At 39.4% G+C, this 21,609-nt stretch overlaps 1 protein-coding gene across 11 annotated transcripts in view; it reads left to right on the plus strand.

Moving 5' to 3' along the window:
* The window catches only part of FMN1 (formin 1), a 437,062-nt gene that overhangs the window by 341,869 nt on the left and 73,584 nt on the right, over window positions 1–21,609 (plus strand). For all 11 annotated transcript variants that reach the window (XM_081050121.1, XM_081050127.1, XM_081050132.1 and 8 more), the window contains 2 exons: window positions 12,503–12,554; window positions 17,415–17,564. In XM_081050121.1, the coding sequence (XP_080906247.1) occupies window positions 12,503–12,554; window positions 17,415–17,564 (202 nt within the window). The remainder of the gene's footprint in view (window positions 1–12,502; window positions 12,555–17,414; window positions 17,565–21,609) is intronic.

Below are 21,609 nucleotides of genomic sequence, written 5' to 3' on the forward strand. Positions count from 1 at the left end.
CTATGAAATCAAAAACAAACAAACAAAGCCCTTGCTTTTAAAAAGCACTACTTTAAATAAATTAAAAAAATGACCAGGGATCCTGTTAGCACTTCGCTCCTGAACCTGCTTTACAAATTCAAACTAGCAGCTGCTTTTGTAGTGATTCTCACCAATAAATGGAGCAACAAATTATTGATTTATTAACACTAAGTTTATAGTCTCAAGTGCTAAGCATTTTGAATACAAAAATTTTTAAACAAAAGGTCCATGACTTCCAGATTATATACCTTTAGGTTAATGCTAATACCAAGATAGGACAGAGTTGTTTGGGAAAGGAGACCTTCCAATATTAATATACCTGACATTTATCACCAAATGGTTATTTATAGTCTCACAACTCTGAACCCCATTGTCTTTGAAATTTCACCGAGGTTCTTCATGGAACAAAATGGGGGTAGCCCTCTTTTACAAACCTAGCTTGTTTGCAATTCCTAATATTTCCTAAATGATGATTCATTTGTGTCTGCTCCCTGCATGATGAAGCTACAGATGGAGTTCACTGGCCCTCCAGCACCCCTGAAAAAATTCTAAAGCATGGTAGATGGTCAGAGCCTTCCTACTGGAAATGAGATGGCAGGGAGACAAGGTAGACACTTCAGGAAATAGGATTTATGTATCATTATTCTTTAAGTGAAAACCACATTTTATAAATATGCTTACTTAGAAGTAGCTGTGAAAAAAATGACTAAGAAAAAAACATTTTTACAAAGGACATGTCATTTCTATTAATGCTGATAAGTTAAAGATATATATGGGCCTGGAAGATGAGATAACATGGAGAATTTCAGGCCCTGCAACCACCTGACTCCCATTAATGTTAATGAGCCTCTCACCAGATCATTCTAAAATTTTACCCCCATGGTCTGTTTCAAAGCATCAAGAGTCAGGAAATTTAGAGTGAAAGCTGAAATTCCATCTTGGCACTTTCTCTCTGATGTACATACTTCTGTAGAAAATGTGCAGTACAGTACAGCTCCAAGGTACCACCTTAGTATTTGAGAATTTTGGAGAAAAGCACTACCCCCCCCCCATCTCCAGGGAAGCAGTAGGGGGCATTGGAAAGTATACCCAATTATGAGTCAAGAGACCTGGATTCTGACACTCTTAGTGTGACCCAGGAAAGTCACTTCATCAACTTGTGTATCTATTCTCTCATTTCTATAAAATTAAACTTCTGGACTAGGTTATAGCTGGTTATACAGATTATACAGTCTTACCAAACTTTCTCAAGTAATTGCATCTGTATCACCTTGAAGCCACAAAAATTGCTGTGTACAAATAGTTGTGCTGCACTGTGAGATTTCACTGGATTACACAGAAACAGATGGAAGAATAAAGTCGAAAATTAACAGCTAATGAAATGGTTGCCTTTAAGAAGAATGAGCAGAATTCCTCATAAAATCTAAAGGTTGCATATTGTGTCAATATTGTGAATGGTTGAAAGATTTAGCTGTGGGAGCAAGAGTCTCATCTACGGTAAAGGTATATTGAAAAAAAGAGTCATACAGCTTTTACAGTGGGCTGACTTGTGACTGATGGATAAAATTACTTCATTTAGATTCCTAAATCTTATAACCTGGTTATACTCATAACCTGGTTACCTGCTAGAATTGTGAATGGATAGTTTTGCAATGGTTACTATAGAGAAACACCAAATGCACAATCTGATGAACGCTGAGGATTATACTGTAGTCCCTTAAACTGTGTTTATCACCTACACAAAAAATTATTACAATCATCACGGAATATAAAAGAATAATATATTTCTTTCCATTGTGTAACCAGGGAGATTTTTCTAATTCAAATCATTATAGCAGTAAGATTTTTATGAGGTTTTTTTTTTAACATCTGTGAAACATTTTAATGCAAATATTTCAATGTTTTTCTGTTTTGTATGAATACGCTGTGTCTGTATCTCTAATCTTTCATTTTTTTATTATTAGTTTCAGGTGTACAAAACAATGTAAGAGTTAGACATTTATGCCCCTCACAAAGTGATAACCCCCCTGCCCTAATCTACTACCCCTCTGACATCGCACATAGCCATTACATTGCCACTGTCTCTATTCCTTATGCTGTACTCCACTTCCTGTGACTATATATATAATTACAGTTGATATTCATTCTGCAGGTGTACACTGCAGTGGTCAGGCACTGAGTTATTTGAATATTATCATGCCTGAGTTTAGAAACATAGAAATGTAAATGACTTAAGATCGTAAGTAATTCATAAGCTTGATCGCATCAGGACTGACTTTTTTCAACCATTTATGAGCAAATTAAGCCCTGTTACCCTTGTGCCACCATTGTATGTAATGAATTGACATCTCCCTGTGGCATCTAGAATGATACAACTTCTGTGTGCACGTGGAGGAGAAGAGGAGACTGAGAGCTGCTTGAATCATTTTTCAAGTTCTGCAGTTCAGACGAACTTTGGTTGAGAAAGGTCCCAGGTGCCCAAGTTAGGTGATACCAATATTTTCCTTTTCTTTGATGCCTGTAAAAATATTCAGGTTCTGTTATAAAGGGCAACTGAAAATGGCAGATAAAAAATGATGGAAAAGATGAGATCTGGAAAGTCTGAACACAAGAGGATCTTGGCTCAAACATCAGCCTGAATGTTAGACTAGATGACTTTCAGGACTCCTTTTATCTGGGTTCCTTTGATTTTATGACTCCAAAGCCTTCTTCCAAGTCTTCTGATCCAATGGCTTTTACTTGGTATTTTCATCAAAAGGCTGAGTCTTCTAGTCAACATTAGCCTTAGACAGGTGATCTGGAAATCAAATTCTACCCATATATTGGGACCCTTCATATGCCTTTATACAATCTCATGCCAATTTACACAGAGAATCTCACAAATGGCCCCTATGCTCTTCAGATTTACTGTCCAACTAGATATGTGCAAATGTAAACTCTATGACAAGACCAGAAATGACCATTCTTCTAATTTAACCACAACCAGCAAAACTAATAAAATAGGAAGACATAATAAGGAGATATCATCCTCCCTGGGCAAACACACCAAGAGAAAAAAAGTAAGAGTAAGACCTCTCCAAAACTCCATGGTTCCACATATTTATATTTTACCCCTCTCAATTAAACATTAAAAGGCACCCATCCCTCTTTCCAGGGTCAGTGTGCTGTTGCCTGTGTTGGTGAAAGCATTCTTTTCCCCTGGAAAGTGCACGACGGGGCGATTTTCTAAGAAATGAGCAATGACTGCCGTTTTCTCATCAGATGGGTACCACATGAAGTGCAGTGCGGTCCCTTTGTTTCCTTCTTAGCATCACCTGGCTCCTCTATTTGTAGAGCTGTAATAAAAACAGCTTCTTTACTGTGTGTCCTGTTGGTTTATACCAACCGTGTCAGGTCTATAAACCATGGTATATTAAAGTGTAATAGACTGTGTAAAGAATACTAAGGAGATATGCCAACCTCTATCCCGTCCCCTCCTTCCACAATTTACTACCTTCCAAATGGGTATACATAAATAGGACTTAATTATGTTTGGCATAAAACCCCCACTTTCTTTGAAGAGTGACCTCCTCCTTCAGCTACTTTCAGTGCATGAATACCATCTTCTTGAGGATAAATTTGGATAGTTTGGTACATTTAGATGATCAATGTTTCTAGTCTGAATATTTTCTCAAAATATTCAGTTGTTAGAATATCAGGTGACACCTTTTCTAAAGGTGTCATTCCACTTATAAAAACTTTACATTTTTTATAATTACTGTATTTTAAAAATTCAGTCCAATACACATGAAACTCAAGAGTGAATGATATCCACGCCTGTGATATATCAATCTAAATGATGTATCAATCTAAAACAAGAGAGAACAGGATGAAAAAATAGTACTCCTTCACTCTTTGACTCGAGTGGGATCTTTTCTGTTTTGTTGCACAAAGAAAATGGGAGATTAGAAATCGCTGGGCCAGGAAATGGGCTATGGCCCCCCAGTGAGGAGATAATGAGCAGGGACTGGGTTCTATTCGTATGGCTCCCTTCCTGTCGGTGTATCCATCTGTCGAATAAGTGGAGTACCTACTAGGCGTTCATTGAGAGAAACTCTATGAAATAGGTTTTGGCGGCTGCCCTCCAGAAGCACAGAGTCCAGCAGGATGTGCAGCCTGCCAACAGGTCACCTTAGCACCGTGTCCCACGTATGTGCGTGCAGTGCTGCTGGAGCGCCACAGAAAGAGCAGCTCGCCACTCCTTGGAGGAGAGGCCACGTGGAGGGCTTCACAGAGGAGCCTTCACAGAGCGCTCCACAAAGCTTGGGTTCCGAAGAAAAGAAAGACGTTTACACTGTGAGTGTTTGGGAAGGACCAAGGGACCGGGGAGAAGGCATTCAAAGCAGAGGGAGAAGCATGCCCAAAAGCAAAGGCACAAGAAAACAGGTTGAGTGCCCAGTGCTGGGAACAGGGAGGAGTCCCACGTGACAGGAGCATGGAGCCTGTAACAGGAAGTAGCTGCAGTCAGGTCGTGAAGGGCTTACTGTGCGATGTGAGTTTCCTTCATCCAGGACAGAGAGGGGTGAGCAAACACATCAGGCAGAGCAGTGGCAGAATCTACTTTGCCTTTTTTTTTCAATCACATTGACATGCAATATTATATTAGTATAAGGTATACAACATAGTGATTAGACATTTATATAACTTATGAAGTGATCTCCCCCCCAATAAATCTAGTACCCATGTGACACCATACATAGTTATTACAGTGTTACGGACTATATTCCCTATGCTGTAACTTTACATCCCCGTGACTATTTTTATAACTGGCAATTTGTACTTCTTAATCCCTTCCACCTTTCTTATCCATCCCTTCCACCCCCTTCCCATCTGGCAACTGTCCATTTGTTCTCTATGAGTCTGTTTCAGTTTTGTTTGTTTGTTTTGTTTTTTAGACTCCATGTATAAGTTAAATCATACAGTATTTGTCTTTCTCTGTCTGACTTATTTCACTTAGCATAACACCCTCTAGGTCCACACATGTTGTCAACAAATGGCAAGATTTTATCCTTTTTATGGTTAATATTCCCTTGTATATATGTACCACGTCTTCTTTATCCATTCACCCATTGATGGACACATAGGTTGCTTCCTTATCTTGGTTATTATAAATAATGCTTCAATGAACATAGGGCTGCATGTATCTTTTTGAATTAGTGTTTTGGATTTCTTTGGATAACTAACCAAGAGTGGAATTGCTGGGTCGTAAAGTAGTTCTATTTTTAATTCTTTGAGAAACCTCCAAGCTGTTTTCCATAGTGGTTGCACCAATTTACAATTCCACCACCAGTCTGTTCATTTTTTAATGAGATTGGTTGGGGTTTTTTTTGGTGTTGTATGAGTTTCTTTTATAGTTTGGATATTAGCCCCTTATTGGATGTGTCATTAGCAAATACCTTCTCTCCTATTCAGTAGGATGTCTTTTGTTTTGTTGATGGTTTCATTTGCTGTGCAAAAGCTTTTTCATTTGATGTAGTCCCTTTGTTGATTTTTGCTTTTGTTGCCTTTGCTCTAGGAGACATTACCCCACACATATTGCTAAGACCAATGTCAAAGAGTTTGTCATCTATGTTTTCTTTTAGGAGTTTTATGATTTCAAATCTTACATTTAAGTCTTTAATCCATTTTAAGTTCATTTTCATATATGGTGTAAGAAAGTAGTCTAGTTTCACTTTTTGCATGTATCTGGTTTTCCCAGCACCATTAATTGAAGAGTCTGTCTTTATCCCATTGTATTAGGTTGGTGCAAAAGTAATTGTGGTTTAAAAGGTTAAAACTAATTGCAAAGACCGCAATTACTTTTGCACCAACCTAATAATATATATTCTAATATTCTTGCCTCCTTTGTTGTAGATTAATTCACCATGCTGGTTTGAGTTTATTTCTGGGCTTTCTATTCTGTTTCATTGACTTATGTGGCTGTTTTTATGACAATATCATGCTGTTTTGATTACTGTAGTCTTGGAGTATAATTTGGTATCAGTTAATGCGATACCTCCAACTTTGTTCTCATTTCTCAATATTGCTTTGGCTATTCAGAGTCTTTTGTGGTTCCATATAAATTTTAGGATTAATTGTTCTAGTTCTGTGACAAATGCCATTGGTGTTTTGATAGGGATTGCATTGTTTGCCTTTTAAGTTGGCAATTTGGTGTCTGTGGAGAAAACTGGATTTGTTGTGCAAAGCAGGGAACCTATAATAGGTTACTATACAGAGTCTAGCACTTAAAGAAGGAATCTTTGCTGTCAGAAAGTTTACTTTTTAAAAACAGATCTCTGCATCATTATCTTTCATTAAGTATTGAGGAAGTGATTCATTTAATCAGCTCAGAGCTTGTATAATTCAATGATCATTAAGTGGGAAAAAGAATTAGGTGAGAATAGTCATAAGCACCTGTCCCCTCACATCTACCCTCTCAACTCACAGGTATGTGTAAAATTATAAATCAGTTTCTTTCTTTCACTCCTGAACATTAAATAAAACAAAAATGGGCTGAAACAGCAAATAAACTGACTTTAGGTTGGACATAGGGAACACCCTCCTGTAGAAAAGCCTTACTGGTCGTGGTAAGGATATTGGCTTTGTGAGTGAAATGGGAAAACAGTGAGATTTTGAGCAGAAGATACCCGATCTGACTTGAATATGATTACAAAATTATCATCTATGGAGAGCGGTTGTAGACATTCTTAAGAGAGAGAGCAGCATTTTGCTAGAAATTTTGCAGTATTCATCCCGAAGTCAGAGAGCTAGAATAGGGATTACTAGCATTTGCTTCTAGCCAATCAGTGATAAATGGCTGCCATTTTTCAGTGCCCTAGCATATTATGTATTATGTTAATCTCTGACATTCAGTACATCCATCCGATAGTCACAACCACCTTGCAAGGTAAATTTTATCATTCCAATTTTATGGGCAAGGCTCAATGGAATTAAGTTACTTCCCCAGGGTCTTTCAGTTAATAAGTGGCAGAGCAGAAATTCAACCCAGGTCCACCCAACACAAATCCTAAGCTTTTTCCACTATGCTACACTTGTATTTAACTTTGTTAAAGCAGCTGTCACATTGGAAGCTTAAACTCCCACCAGCCTCAACATGACATTTAACTATCAAAGATCTGACTGCAAAAATTCTGATTCAACCAAGCACTGTGCCCTTTGCATGTAGCCCCCATAATTATGTGAGAGATAGGTATTATCATCTTAATTTTACATAAAGGAAAACTGGAACACAGAACCCATACAGCTTTTCCATGATACTTAAGTGCAGAGCTGGGCTTAAAACTTGGCATTTAGCTATCTTGAGTTCCGATTTGCATTCCTTGGGCCCACAACCATTGAATAAAAAGGGCCATTTCTGCTTCACTTGATAGACTACAGTATTTATGAATTTCAGAATTGTTATTGTAGGGTGATTTCATGATAACTAATGAGACAATGGCCATGAAATGAACCAGGAAACAAAATTCCAAGACATTAATGACTTACACAAAAGCAAATAGTCTTTCTTCAGTAAAACCTGCATTAAATAAAATCCACATAGATCTCCCTTAAACAAAATAAAAAAAACACCTTCGTAAAAAGCCATGTTGCTTTCTGTCTGTGACGTACAATTATGAAAAAATAACTATTGTGCTGTAATAGAGAAAATTAAAGTTTAAGAAAAGCACCATAGTTGTACCAATGACAGAAAAATTACATGCTTTAGGTAGGTCACCAAGCAAACTTAACTCTCAGCTTTCTCTGAGTACTTCCAGACCTCACCATTGTCACACTGTGTATGCAGTCTTGATAAAGAAGTTTGGAAGACAGAATTGATGTTAGGCGAAACTTCTCATTTTTAGTACTCTGATTGGTTTCCTTTATTGCATTTATTGTCTTAAACTGAGACTCTCATCAGTCTAAGGAGCTACTTTGGTCCCCTGATTTAGAAAATTATATTTAACTCATTGCGGACAATGTGGCACCTTCTTGTGAAAGAAATAGGAGAGAGAAGAAAGCAAGGTTGGGGGTGCCCATTATTTCTCTGTGTCCCCTGGTGCTGTGTCAGTATGTGACAACTCCTCTAAACTCAGTCTTCTAAGAAGCCTACCCCTCCAACCCCTAACACACCACACACATAGCACCTATTTAAACTGAAAAAAAGAAGCACCTAAATATTACTATCCCTGTGGCTTTGTAGAACAGAAGTCTAAATAAATCCCACACATACACTCCTGGCCACTGCTAGCCAAAGTTGTAGGTGAGGACAATTTTCGTCTAAGACTTGCCATCTTCTATGTAAACATTGTCTCTCCCCCATCCCTACTCCCACACACACACACTTTTTTTTTCCTGCTACCCTTTATCAAAAATTAATCACACTTGGGGGCTGCTGGATGGCTCAGTTGGTTAGAGCCTGAGCTCTGAACAATGGAATTGCCGGTTCAATTCCCACATGGGCCAGTGAGCTGCACTCTCCACAACTAGATTGAAGACAATGAGCTGCCACTGAGCTTCCGGAGGGGCGGCCGGATGGCTCAGTTGGTTAGAGTGAGCTCTGAACAACAGGGTTGTGGGTTCGAAGCTCTCCACAACTAGACTGAAGATAACGGAAGCAGATGAGCATCTGGAGGGGCGGCTGAATGGCTCAGTTGGTTAGAGCGTGAGCTCTCAACAACAAGGTTACCGGTTGGATGGTGGGCTGTGCCCCCTGCAAGTAAAGATTGAAAACGGTGACTGGACTTGGAGCTGAGCTGCGCCCTCCACAACTAGATTGAAGGACAACAACTTGGAGCTCATGGGCCCTGGAGAAACACACTGTTCCCTGATATTCTCTAATTAAAAAAAAAAATTGACTCACACTTGATCTTATTCTCTCTGGTTTATTTTTCTGTCTTCCCCAGTTCTTTAGCGACATTTGACTGCTTTCTTCACTGGAGGAATCCCAAGCATCTAGAATAGGGTCTGGCACATGGAATGAAAGAATAAGCCCACCTATGTCATTATGTCAGTAGCTACTAACACTTAAGTCAGAGCTCGCAGAGCCAGATAAGGGCAACAGAAAGGTCCTCTTTGTTCAACAGGGTATTAGAAACTTGTTTTTTTTTTTTTAAATTAGGAACGTTCATTTAAAACCCATAGCTTCTCTGGAAAAGGTGGAAGATCTGGAAACTACGGCAAGTGCCTTCCTCCCTTAAATGGGCCATGGCTTTCTCATTTCCTTATTCCCTATTGGCTTTCCTACACTAAGACTGTGTCAGTTCCAGTATTGAGAAGCTAGGGTTCAAATTTTAGAATATTAGGATTCTTAGACTTGGTTTACAATGACCTTATTTGATATTAGAATTTGAGTATGTATAACTCCAGTCTTTAAACAATTTCCTTTCAGGTAATGTCTTTTTGTTTTGCTTAGAGCATTTTGAAGACTTAAAGTGTATAATCACATAGATAGAAATTTCACACAGTGGCAGAGGAAATATTTAGGCAAGTTACGCCATGAAGGGTGCTGCCTTTTCTGCCTGTACATAAGCCCTTTGCTTGGAAAAATTGAGATCTCTAGGTTCTTATTTTCCTGAGGATTCTTTTTTTCCCACACCCTCAAAGATTGTACTGTGTGCATTGCCTCTTAGTAATACCTCTTTTTACATTTGGATGCTGTTTTTTCCCCCAAATAACTATATTTATAAAGATATTACAAAATCTTGTCCAATGCTTGACTCAGTTTGGGAAGGGTATTTCTTGTCACTAAATTTATATGCAGTGACGGCTTGACCATAGTCTGCTTAGCACAGCATTGAAGCAGCCAGTCAGGAACCATCTGGTGACTAAGATCAGCAAAGTTGCTCCAGGAAGATCACACAGGCCTCAGCAGAATTTTCCTCTTGTCTGGCCATGCATGTAATTAATAATCACTGAATAAGAACAAACCACTAGTTTGTTTCACATTTGGGGGAACTTGGTGTAGCCTACGAGAGAAATAGGTCGCTTCTCTGTATCTGATTGGCTAAGAACCAGACTAATTCACAGAGATTCCTGGTAGGAGGATGGGGGGAAATTATACCGCAAAAGATGGCTGTAACTATGTCTTTACCTAAAACAGTGTAGTTAGTTATCAAAGCCAAATCATTTTCATGTAAAAGGACATCATTTTTGTTAGTTGAAATTTACTGGACTTAGAGAAAATACTATACAACTTAAACCTCACCATCTTCTTTAGCCTATCTTCATATTCTAAATATGAAGTTATATGTTTAGGAAACTTAGTATCTCTCTTTTTAAGCGATCTTTATCCAGTACATGCATTTTTAAGCTAAAATAATTTATTTACTACCCTGTTTCCCCGAAAATAAGACCTAGCTCTAATGCGTGCTTTGGAGCAAAAATTAATTTAAGACCTGGTATATTTTATATTATATTAAATTATATTACATTATATTATTATATTATATTACATTAGAGCCAGTTTTATATTATAATAAAATAAGACCGGGTCTTATATTAATTTTTGCTCCAAAAAACGCATTAGAGCTGATGGTCCAGCTAGGTCTTATTTTCGGGGAAACATGGTATATAGGCACTTTCCATGTTTCAGGCACAACAGAAAACAAGCCAGACGAAGTTGCTGCTTACCTAGAGCTTATAATCAATTGCAGTATAATAAACAAATGGATAAATGAATAGTCTGCCAGGTAGATAAAGGCTATGGGGGCAAAGGTAACATGAGGAGACAGGGAGGAGGTGAGGGCAGGGTGTGTGGCAAGGGATGATCTTTTCTTTAGTGAGGTCAGAGAAGGTGATATTTGGAGTGAGGGGGGCGGTCATGCAGAGACTCTGGGCAGGGTGTCCCAGGGAGGAGGAGAGGCCAGTGAAAAGGTCCCCAGTGCACATGTTCAAGCCTCAGCAAGGTGGTCAGCCATGTGGGAAGGGAGTGAATGTGGGAAAGAGGCGGTAACGTCAAAGAGGAGCCAGGGAGCAGATTGGCAGGGATTTCTGGGACATTGTCAAAACGTTAGAGATAATGTCAAGGGTGATGGCAAGCTGTTGGAAGCTTTTGAACATGGGAATAACTTGATAAAATTTGCATTTTGGAATCAGTGATGAAGTTGATGATGATGACGGACTGATAACACCTGTCACGTCATTTATTGAGCATATGTTATGTGCTAAGCAGTCTACATGTACCAGGTGTGCCAAAAAATATGTATACAAGTGGACACCTTGGTCAACGTTGCTCAAGCAGCAGTTCGCCGTAATCAGAAGTGTCTGGACGCTGATGGGAGCCACTTTGAGCACCTCTTGTAATTGCAGAAGTCAAACGAGACTTGTATTCATCTTTTGTTATCAGTATATGTTGAGTATTACAATTTTAATAGTTTTATCCTTTCTTAAAATGTGTATACATTTTTTGGCACCCTCCGTATTATCTCATTTCATCTTTCTGACAGATGTGTGATAATAGTTACCATGGCTATTTTCATAGGACAGATGATGCAGTAACTACACAGTTGATGAGTAACTTGCCCACAGTCTCACAGGTAGTACAGGGCAGAACAAGGCTTAATAAAATAGTGATCTTTTAAAATCCTTTCATACTTTTCATGGATTATCACAATAGGCCCTAGATATGATTGATATTTTTCTCCATTCATTTTTATATCATTGTAGGCTTAAATGAAAGGAATCTTAAGGCTCATAGAGATTATGACGTGCCTATTTTTTCTAGACAGTTTTTACACGTAAGAGTAGTATTATATAACAATATTATCTTCTAATCAGAAAAAATATGTAAAAGAAACACCCAATGTATTAAATTGTCCCTAATTAAATTGTCTGTGGGGAGTACCGGTTCCTAACCTATAAATTATATCTCAGCATCATTGGCTTTCTTACTAGTAGTCTTAAGTGTGTTTTTCAATGTATATAAAAACATTATTCTGAGAAAGGCTTCCCCAGGTTGCCACGGGGGGAGGGGGACTGTGGAAGGGGGCTGTGGGTGTAGACACAGTGGATGCAAGGATTCCAATGAATTTGTTTGAATTTTAGCAGAACTGCTGTACGTGGTACTTGTTTGTTATATTTGGGGAGGGGAGAAAGTGCTGAGCACATCCAAGGCTCACAAAGAGGCCAGCTATAGCCAGGGCGAGCACATGTACCAACCTGGCCGGGATTGTTCTGGTGGATGCTTTGGTCCAGGTGTGATAATTAACATCACCCCCTCACTCACAAAAGTGTCCCAGTGAGAACATAAGTTACCCAGCCCCCACTGGCTGTAGCTATTACCAAGAAAACAGTGGTGGCAGATGGAGCGAATAGAGTGCCATCTGCAGGACGTATGGTAGGGACTGCCATCTCCTGAATTCAGACTTATTTGGATAATGAATGGATATAAGGAAAGTTACAAGATTATACAAAGGATATTACAGAAGGAAATACTGTTTTGATCATAGTTATTTCTCTTCCACAGCCAAAAAAGAGCATAAAATGGAAGAAAGCCACTTGGAGAATGCGCAGAAAAGGTAAGCTGCTCTGACTTGGCCCCAATTCTTTCTTTGACTAACCATTTTTATTTTTTATTGTTATTACTACTACTTCTACTATTAAGTACATTCCATATTGCTGTGAACCATCAACACCATCCATTTTCTGAACTTTTCATCTTCTCCAAAGGCAACTCTGTACCCATTAAACCATAATTCTCCCTTTCTCCCCTTCCCCTGGCAACCACCATTCTATTTTCTGTCTCTGTGACTTTGACTACTCTAGTTACCTCATCTAAATGGAAGTATACAGTGTTTTATTCCCTTTTATGACTTGCTTATTTCGGTTAGCATAACATCTGACTAGCCATTCTTTTGGCCCCATTTGTTAAGATTGTGCTTCCGTGAGCAATCACAGTCTGTGGAGGGCTGGAGTGAAAGCACCATAACAAGACTTAGGAATATTTTTCCTCAAGAAGCAGGGGGTCATCCAGAAGTGCCTTACCTGCCTCACACGTCATGACACTATTTTCCTCTGTGCCTCCCCTCCATTACTCTGCTCCTGAACCACTCCATAGGGGTTAGAAACAATGTCATCCTTCTTAGTATTGCAACTAGATTCAACCAATTATTCCAAACACCTAAGAGACTTTCTATGTCTTTTCCTAGATCCTAGAGGATATTGTAGGGAGAAGTGACTGGCTTCTCTGTATGGAAAACTCCCCCAGAATTTGGAAGAGTCCTCAAAGGTCTTCTATTCAATCTCTCACCCATGTCAAGCCTCTTGTTTGCTCTTCTTTCTCTTAATAGGCACCAGACTGGAACCATCCACCTCACCTAAGTAATCACCAATAATCACCAGCTATGGTCTCTCATAGGCGTTTTTCTTTCTGTCCGTTGACCACGTTAGTCTACTTGGCTAACCCTCCCTCTCAGAAGCGGGCGTAGGACCATGGTGAGACATCTTCACATGCAGCACAGAGAATTGAGATAAATGTTGCTGGTACCAATTCTAAAATTACTAGAAAATTAAATAAGAGATAAGAGCAGGAAATTGCATATAAGGAAAGATGAGCTTTACAGATGTGTGAGGAGTCCATTAAATGTAAATGAACAGACTCTAGAAATAAACCACTTTCCTCCTGAGAGTTCTGAAAGCTTGTAGACACCGCTGTGTGCTGTGCTTGCTGACAGCCACCAACATCTTGGCCTGCTTCCCACTATAATTGCCAATAAAATGAAAATGCAGATGAAAGTGAGGTTAAGGCAAATCTTGCATCTTTCTAAGTACAGACATGTTCTTGAATCATGATTCTCATCCTGGCAGGATAATCTTCGAAAACCACGACAATCGCATGGTTATGTTTTCAGATATTTTTGTCCCCCTTTCTTGGCCTTATCCCTATAGTAAACTTTCCTTCCTGGTTGTACAAAAAGGAATCTGTCTGTGTTATAGAAATATTCAGCATGTATCAAAAAGACCATCAACAAGGGTGCAAGAGTATGAGGGCAAACAGAAATTTGGTTTCTGGGGTAGATGTCAAAATTTCTAATACATCTTCACGAGTCTTGCTTCAGGAAAAGGGGGCCCACCTTAGAGGGACTGACGCTGCTGCTGTGCGTTAGCCATGCTGGGGGTGGGGGTCATAAATTCTGGTTGTCAGCGTTTTTCGTGACTTTGTGGTGAAGGTAGTCTAGCTTTCATGTCATACATGAAATATGTTCGGTCCCATCTTTAATGTAGAAACCACAGTTGTTTGGTTACACTCTTTCAAGAGGTTGGTGGTCAGTGTTGCAATATTTGTGTGAGATTTAGTAAATTCTTATGTTTGATTTTCAAGAGAAACAATTTACTCTGAGGCTAAGGAATATTTGCTTTTCCTAAGCAGTTTCTGAAGGCATGCATGTAAAACAATAAGCGGATGTGTTCCGTTCTGGCATGTCAACCCTGCAAAAGTAAAACCGTTCACTTCGCTACGGGCTCTTTGATATAATCATTGTCTGCACTTTAAAAATGTTTAGCTAAATTAAAAAGATACAAATCTGACAAGGAATCGTAGCAGAGAGAAAAGAAGTCAGGGAATAGTTTCAAGTGAAGTAAAAAAGTTTTATAAAACATAACATATGATCAGAAATCTGTCTTTTAAAAGTTGGAAGCTATTTTAGAGTCATCTGCTAACAAACAGAAGTTTCAAAAAGCATGATTGCCCCTTTGTCTGCTGGAGAAAATTCTCCTGTCCATTAAATATTGATAATTTTCATGTACAAATTTCAGAAGATTTTCAATCATCAGTCTTCTATGAACCAAAATTGAATTTGAAAGGAAAAGAGTTTTGTTTGGGGAGGACAGCGTTCTAGACTTTGTCAGATAGTTGTAGGTTCATAGTCAGCTTTTAGCTTTTCCTTGAACAAAGGAATAGCACTGAAATCGAATAAGACACATCCTCAGAGCAGCTCCCTCTCTGTCACAGTTGCAGAGTGTCAACAAAGCCAGGCCATCCTCTGGGACGCTGTTTACTTTGGTTCTTCTGACGAGGTTCACTTGCTTTCTTAGTTTCCAAAACACACAGGGGGAAAAAGTGCTGAAATTCTGTCTTTTCCTTTTGTTTTCACCCGCTTTGAGGGTTAGCAAGCAGGAACTCACCGCTCCCTAGAGGGAGAGGTGGTGAGAGTACATGGTAAACTTCAGTTTAGAGCTGGGAAAAGGGAGGTCCGCAGGATGATGGCATGCTTTCCTCGAGCTCTGTGATAACCCCCAAACAATGCTGTCATCCTCTGAAACTGCACCGGTATGTGCAGTAACTTGGTCTCACGGTCTGGTCTAGACTCCACATAAGGCCAGAGGTATTGGGGTGATCCAAGGAAGCCAATGACAGGGGCTTTTGTGCTCTTCCCTATGTCCTGCTGGGAAGGAGGAAGATCAATTTTTCCTCTGAAGACTAAAAGTGAAAGAGGTTCACTTCTCTATGAATGCATAAATAAATATGTTTCTGCGTAGAAGGTGAGCATGGAAAGAAAAAATAATGATGTGCTTTGCTGGTTGTAACGCAGGTTATGCACGATGGCGGGGGTGGGGGGACTGTGTCTAAAGCGGAAACAAAATAAAGTAACTTTTATTTCCGCTGGGAATCAAGGGGCCACATTCTGCCAATGAACAGGGACATTCAGTCTTTCCAGGTCTCTGTTTTCTCTTCTGTAAAATGGGAACACAGGACGAGTTGACCTGTAAGCCCCTTCCAATTTTAAAGCCCCAGGACTCTGTAAGAAATTTACAGCCTGTTCCTATAGGTCACATAACTCCCTATTTATGTATTTCCATGCCACAGTCAATATAATTTTCATTTCGAATGAACTAAAATTATATGCCATAGAATATACAATTGGTGTTATCAGTATTTTGCCTCCCACAGAATTAGGAGTCCTGTCTGGATGAAAGAGTACTTGCTACTTTCTTCCAGTACTGCTTTTGCTCTACAATATATATGTTTGGAATTATAAGAGAGCCCCTTAAGAAATTACTGCAGTTATTGCCTTTCTCCACTTATACACTTCCAGTCTTTTAATAACTGAGAACCAAAATTCCCTGACCAGTAGTTTTAATTTGCATTAAAAACAGATTTATTATTTACAGAAGCACAAAGAATTTATGGGCCTCAGAGCTGCAGCTCCAGCTTGGATCTTGCCTAATCATAGCCATGGAATCAATTAACAGTTCATCTGTGAAATGTGATAAAATCTTATGAGATACATATTGACCAATAACTGAGAACGAGATGAAAGTATGCTCCATGCTAGTAACGGGGCTTCAAGGTTTTACAATCACCATTGAATAGAGTTCCATTAGGAACTTAGTATTCAGGATGACCACAAAAAAAATGCTGTGTCTGAACAGATGATAGAGCATTGAGGAGTAATAAACCTGGCCAGCCATTCCTGCTTTGATTAGTTTCTAACACCCTAGAAAAAGGAGGCCATTTATTTAATGGTTCTTGCTCATGGCAAATGAGCTTGAGGCTTGGGGTGGGTGAGGGTGGAGGGGGCGAAGATTGAGTGCAGAGCTATAAATTGCTGCAAAGCTGGTGCCTCCAAGAAGGGCTGCTTGGGAGGCCCAGGTAGTCTGGTGTGCAGTGGGCCTCCATGGGGTCGGTCAGGAGGTTCTTCGTGATATCTGGGAATCGACTTTGTAAACCCTGGACCAGACTGGAGGTCGTTTCTTAAGATCAAAGATGGTGTTTCATCCAAATCTTGCTATGCCCTCAATCATACCTGTTTTTGTACAGTGGTGGCTTGTATTCTTGTATCATATGAAGCTTTAAACTGTAGCCTTCTTAAAGATCGTAGAGGCCAGGTCTTTTATTTTACCCTTGAAAAAAAATTCCGAGTTCAATGCTGAGTGATTGACCCTGGTTTACAAAGCCAGCAGATGCCAGAGTAAGGATAGAATGGTCTTGATTTTCCATGAAACACTCAACAGATTAATTATTCCCAATGGGCTCTCTAACTGACCACTGCTAACGCCACAGAATCAAATGTCATCAGGGTTCCATGTAATCATTAAACCTCAAATGAAGAGCAGATACATGACATGCATTTGAGATGAAGAGCAAACTCAAAAAGTTTTACTTACCTATCCCCTGGAATTATACATGCTGGATGTTTTGTGGATAAGATACACCTGGGAATATCCCCCATCAAGTTGAATTTCTTGAAAAATCGGCTTGAGAAAATAGGTTTTCTGGGGTTTAGGATAAGCCACAGTAACTCTGAGGCAGGGCTCATGTGTGAGAGAATGGACATGTGGGAAACTGCCCCCAGTGTCCCATCTCCTCACCCTAATGGGTTTTGGTGTTGACAGTTTCTCACCCTCTAACTCCCTGTGTCCCCCCCCCCCCCTTGCAGTTTTGAAACGACAGTGGGATATTTTGGGATGAAGCCAAAGTCTGGTGAGAAGGACATCACACCCAACTACGTGTTTATGGTGTGGTACGAGTTCTGCAGTGACTTCAAGATGATTTGGAAACGGGAGAGTAAAAACATATCTAAAGAAAGGTAAGATTCGAATAAGGTCGTGAATCCCTCCTTGGAGAGTCCAGGAAACTGCTGTCTCCAACCGAACAAAGTGTACTCACACGTCAGTATTGTCTTTCAGACCAAGTGGACATCAGGAAGGATTATTGCCTCAGGGCGCAGAGGGAAATTCAGGGGCGGCTTGCTGTCCACACAAGCAGATACTCTCACGTGGCTTGATAAGTTACACTTTCTTAACCCCTTCCAATTACTAGCTAGTAAATGAAAGGGGAGCTGTGCTAATTTGCAACAGATTGCTTCTCTGTGTATTTTCATGTTGGCCCAGGCTAAATGAGGCAGCCTTGCTGTCGCAGACAGTACAGACAAATAAAAGTGAATGCTTTTCCCATTAATATACTCAACTTGCATCAAAGGGAAATCTCTGAGACTCAGGCCACACTTAACACAGTGTTGAAGCCCCGCTCTGGATTTACAGCACCACTTCTGACTCCCCGTATCCTGCTGAGGACATCAAACTGTGTGCCGCTCAGCCTCATTGCAGCCTCCTGATTTTATTAGTTGGGGTAGAAGAAAAAAACTTCTGCTCTGAATATGAGGGGGTGGGGAGAAGAGTGTTCTCCCTTAGAATGTATTCATTCTTAGTGTTCATTCTTAGAATGAATTTGGCCCTGTTTATCAGAAAAAAGCATTTCTGCTTGATCACTGTTTTAATCAGGTAGCCACTGTCCTTTCACAGGGTGTCATGGATTTAAGCTTCAAACAGGTCTTGCTACTACTCCTGCAGAACAGATGCATTCAAAGTGGAATAGAAGGACAAAAACAAAAAACAAAAAGAAAAGAAAATCCTACAAATTAAGGGAAATAGTTTATTGAATTATAGTATCTATGTCACTACACATTAAGACCTAAAATTCCTTAGTTCAGTATTTTCGTTCTTTGTCATCAGAGAAAATGTATATGCATAATCTATCTACACACACAATACGCTAATACGTTTCACCTTTCAAAAGCTGTTTTTTAAAGTGGTCAAAATTTAGAGATTTTTTTGATCCAATATTACTGAGTCTTTAAACATTTTCTCAGGGAATTTTTTCAAAAGCCTGCTTTCTTTCTAAGGAAGTCATCGAGCTTTAAAACTATTTGTCAACATATCTTTCTACCATTGCCTCTTTGGGAACATGGGAATTAAAGTGAGTGCATCCATTATGTAGAGAAACTGAAGCAGAGAAATAGTTAAGTGACATTGTTAAGAAAATAGATTGTTGACCATAGCATGAAAAAAAATATCTTGACACCCAACTTATTTATTCTTGCCCTGCAATCACTTATTTAACCGTTTCAGCTAAGATAAACTTCTGTGGAATAAATTCTGTGTTTTGTAAGCCTCCGAGGAGAGTGGTAGTGCTAAGCTCCTTTCCTTCTCCACATCCACACTCGGGGAAATCCAGCAGTGGGCTCCAAATTACATGGCCTTTGCTTAAGATTTTGCACCTCACATTTTGAGCATAGTCCTCAGTAAATTTGTCCTTGAGGGTGGAGCCCTTAAAAATGGTCCAAAAAACAACAACAGAGAAGGTAATTAATTGCTTTTCATTTTAATAATCTTCTGTCAAAATACTTAACTATATTCCAAATTAAGGCTTTTTTCCTATCACTGAAGTTAGACCAAACAGATTGCGGGCCTGCAATGGCGGTGGTGCCAACTGTCCTTTAAAATGACACATCCTCTGATTCCGAGCCACAAGCATTTGCAGCGCTGTTTCCTGGGTGCAGCTGGTGAATTGCCCACTTCGCACTCTGTAAACCAACACCTTTAAAGGGTCATGACTTCACAGGACCCTTTTCAGTTCTTCTCATTGAGCAATTTCAGGGTTCTCTTCATTCTTACTGTGCTTTGCGAGATGGATCACCGAGGTTTCCAACCTAAAACAACATCTCTGAAAGTTAATGATGGCTCATAAAATATTTTGGAAGCCGCTTGTTAACGAAAACCTATTTGCTAAGTAACGTTAACAAATCACTGCTCATCCAGTTAAACAAATTGATTAACATATCGAATTTTCTTGTGAAGTGAGGATTTTTTTAATAATTGCCCTCTGTCTGCTGAGGCTTTTAGCTTTTAAACTGTTGGAACCATATATTATTATGGTAAAGTAAGTAAATTAGCTTGAATTCTTCTGTTGTAATTAAATGAGAAACAATATGATTACTTTGTTTGGACACCTAATTAATGATGTTTGATATTATCATTTTTATTATATTTTTCCCAGAAATCCAATAAATTCCAACAATACTAAATGTCGTAATAGCACAGTACGATGTCATCCTCAAAAATCAAATCATGACCAAATGGAAACTTGATGGCTTGTAATTATTAGCAAAAAAAACCCCCATAATTTTGGATCCCATCTGAAAAAAAATTCACCCACTTGATTTTTAGATATATTGGCAGCCTAACTAAATACCCAAAAATCATTGGGAAAAATTAAGGATCGATAATAGAATTTTCAAAGGGACAGGTTCACTTCCAAATGAAATGGACGTGCTGAAAACTACCTTAGGCCACTTGAGATCAATTTCAGGTGGTAGAGATTCCTTCCTTCCTCCCTGTTCTCCTTAGTAAGGTTTCCATGAATGCACATTAGCTTGATGCGAAAAGAGATGATGCCACTCCATGTAGGTAAACAACTGCCCCTCCTGAAACCCAGAGCAATCTCTAAACATACAAATGACGGGCTGAAAGTGTCCAGGGTCCTCTTGCCTTGTGAGTGAACCATAAACCCTACCACTAAGCTGAGCTGGTGTCAGGGCATGGCGTTTCACTGGCAATATGGTTTACCTGCTGATAAAAACTGTAGCCAGTAGAAGAGCAAGCTACTACATGATGCTGTACTAATGACAGTAAACTTTCCTTGTCATTTAAGCCAATATTAGGCAAAAGAGACAATGTCTTTGTCCAGGCACAAATGCAGAATGCCCCACGCCCCAGGCCTTCATTCTGTCACCTACCTAGTCCAAGTACTGCCTCTACTACTGGAACTCATCCTCCAGTGAAATGAGGCCCTTCTCTTACCCTCGTAAATACAGGCCGCGAGTGCTCAGAAGTGTAAAAAAGACCTCTAAATAGAGAGTTAGCAACCAGCATTCATACATCTTTAGTTTGTGGTGTGATCTTGAGCCAGTCACCTACTGCCTGAGAGGCCCCACTGTCACATCTGTAAAATGTATGTATTGGGAGGAAGCGGGAACTGCACACTGTTTGCTGTGATCTCTTCTAGCTTGAAATCTCTATAAAGCGAAAAACTATGTTTCGAATATTCTGAGAAACTGTGTGTTTCAGTTCTGAAATAATGTTCTTCACCTCTATTCTCGAGCCAATTAGAAACTATACTGGATGACATTTCAAGCCAAGGTCTGGTGGTAGATATGGGAGAGGTTTGGGGCAGGGACAAATTTCATTGCCTTATGCCCCCAGTTCTTCCCCTAAAATACTAATATTGGTCCTAAAAGACCACATTATTTATTGAAAATGCTCACACACAAAAAACATTTTCCAGATCCAACATTGCATTTAATGACTTATTAAAGGTCATCAAGACTTTTATTCTCAGAGGCAGCTTTGCCTCAATTTTACCCTTTCATGCCCTTTTGTATCTTTGCCCCTTGATATCCAAATATTCAGTGAATTTCTGTGAACACATTTCTTCCACCTATTAAATCAGCAGATTATTCAAGCATATGCATATTGGCAAGGAGGTAACCTAATTGTTGTTGCTACCATTATTGGCTATTCTTTATTCATTTTCTGCTTGTTATTCTTCTGTTTAATTACTCTGGGATATAGCATCCTACCTTATGAAATGTTCTACCATTAAGGATATCTTAAGACTGTTCTCCACGTATGACCACACATGCACACAGAGGCCACAAACCACTGCCACCCACAAAATGAGCTATGGATTTGCCAAAAGGTAAAGAAGTCTCAGAGGAATCGTGACTCCAAGAATAAAGTCTTGGCAAATAATTCACCCTGATCCAAAGCAAACTTTAAAAGTGCCATAAAAAA

Source organism: Rhinolophus hipposideros, assembly GCF_964194185.1.
Source record: "Rhinolophus hipposideros genome assembly, chromosome: 5".
Classification (NCBI taxonomy): Eukaryota; Metazoa; Chordata; class Mammalia; order Chiroptera; family Rhinolophidae; genus Rhinolophus; species Rhinolophus hipposideros.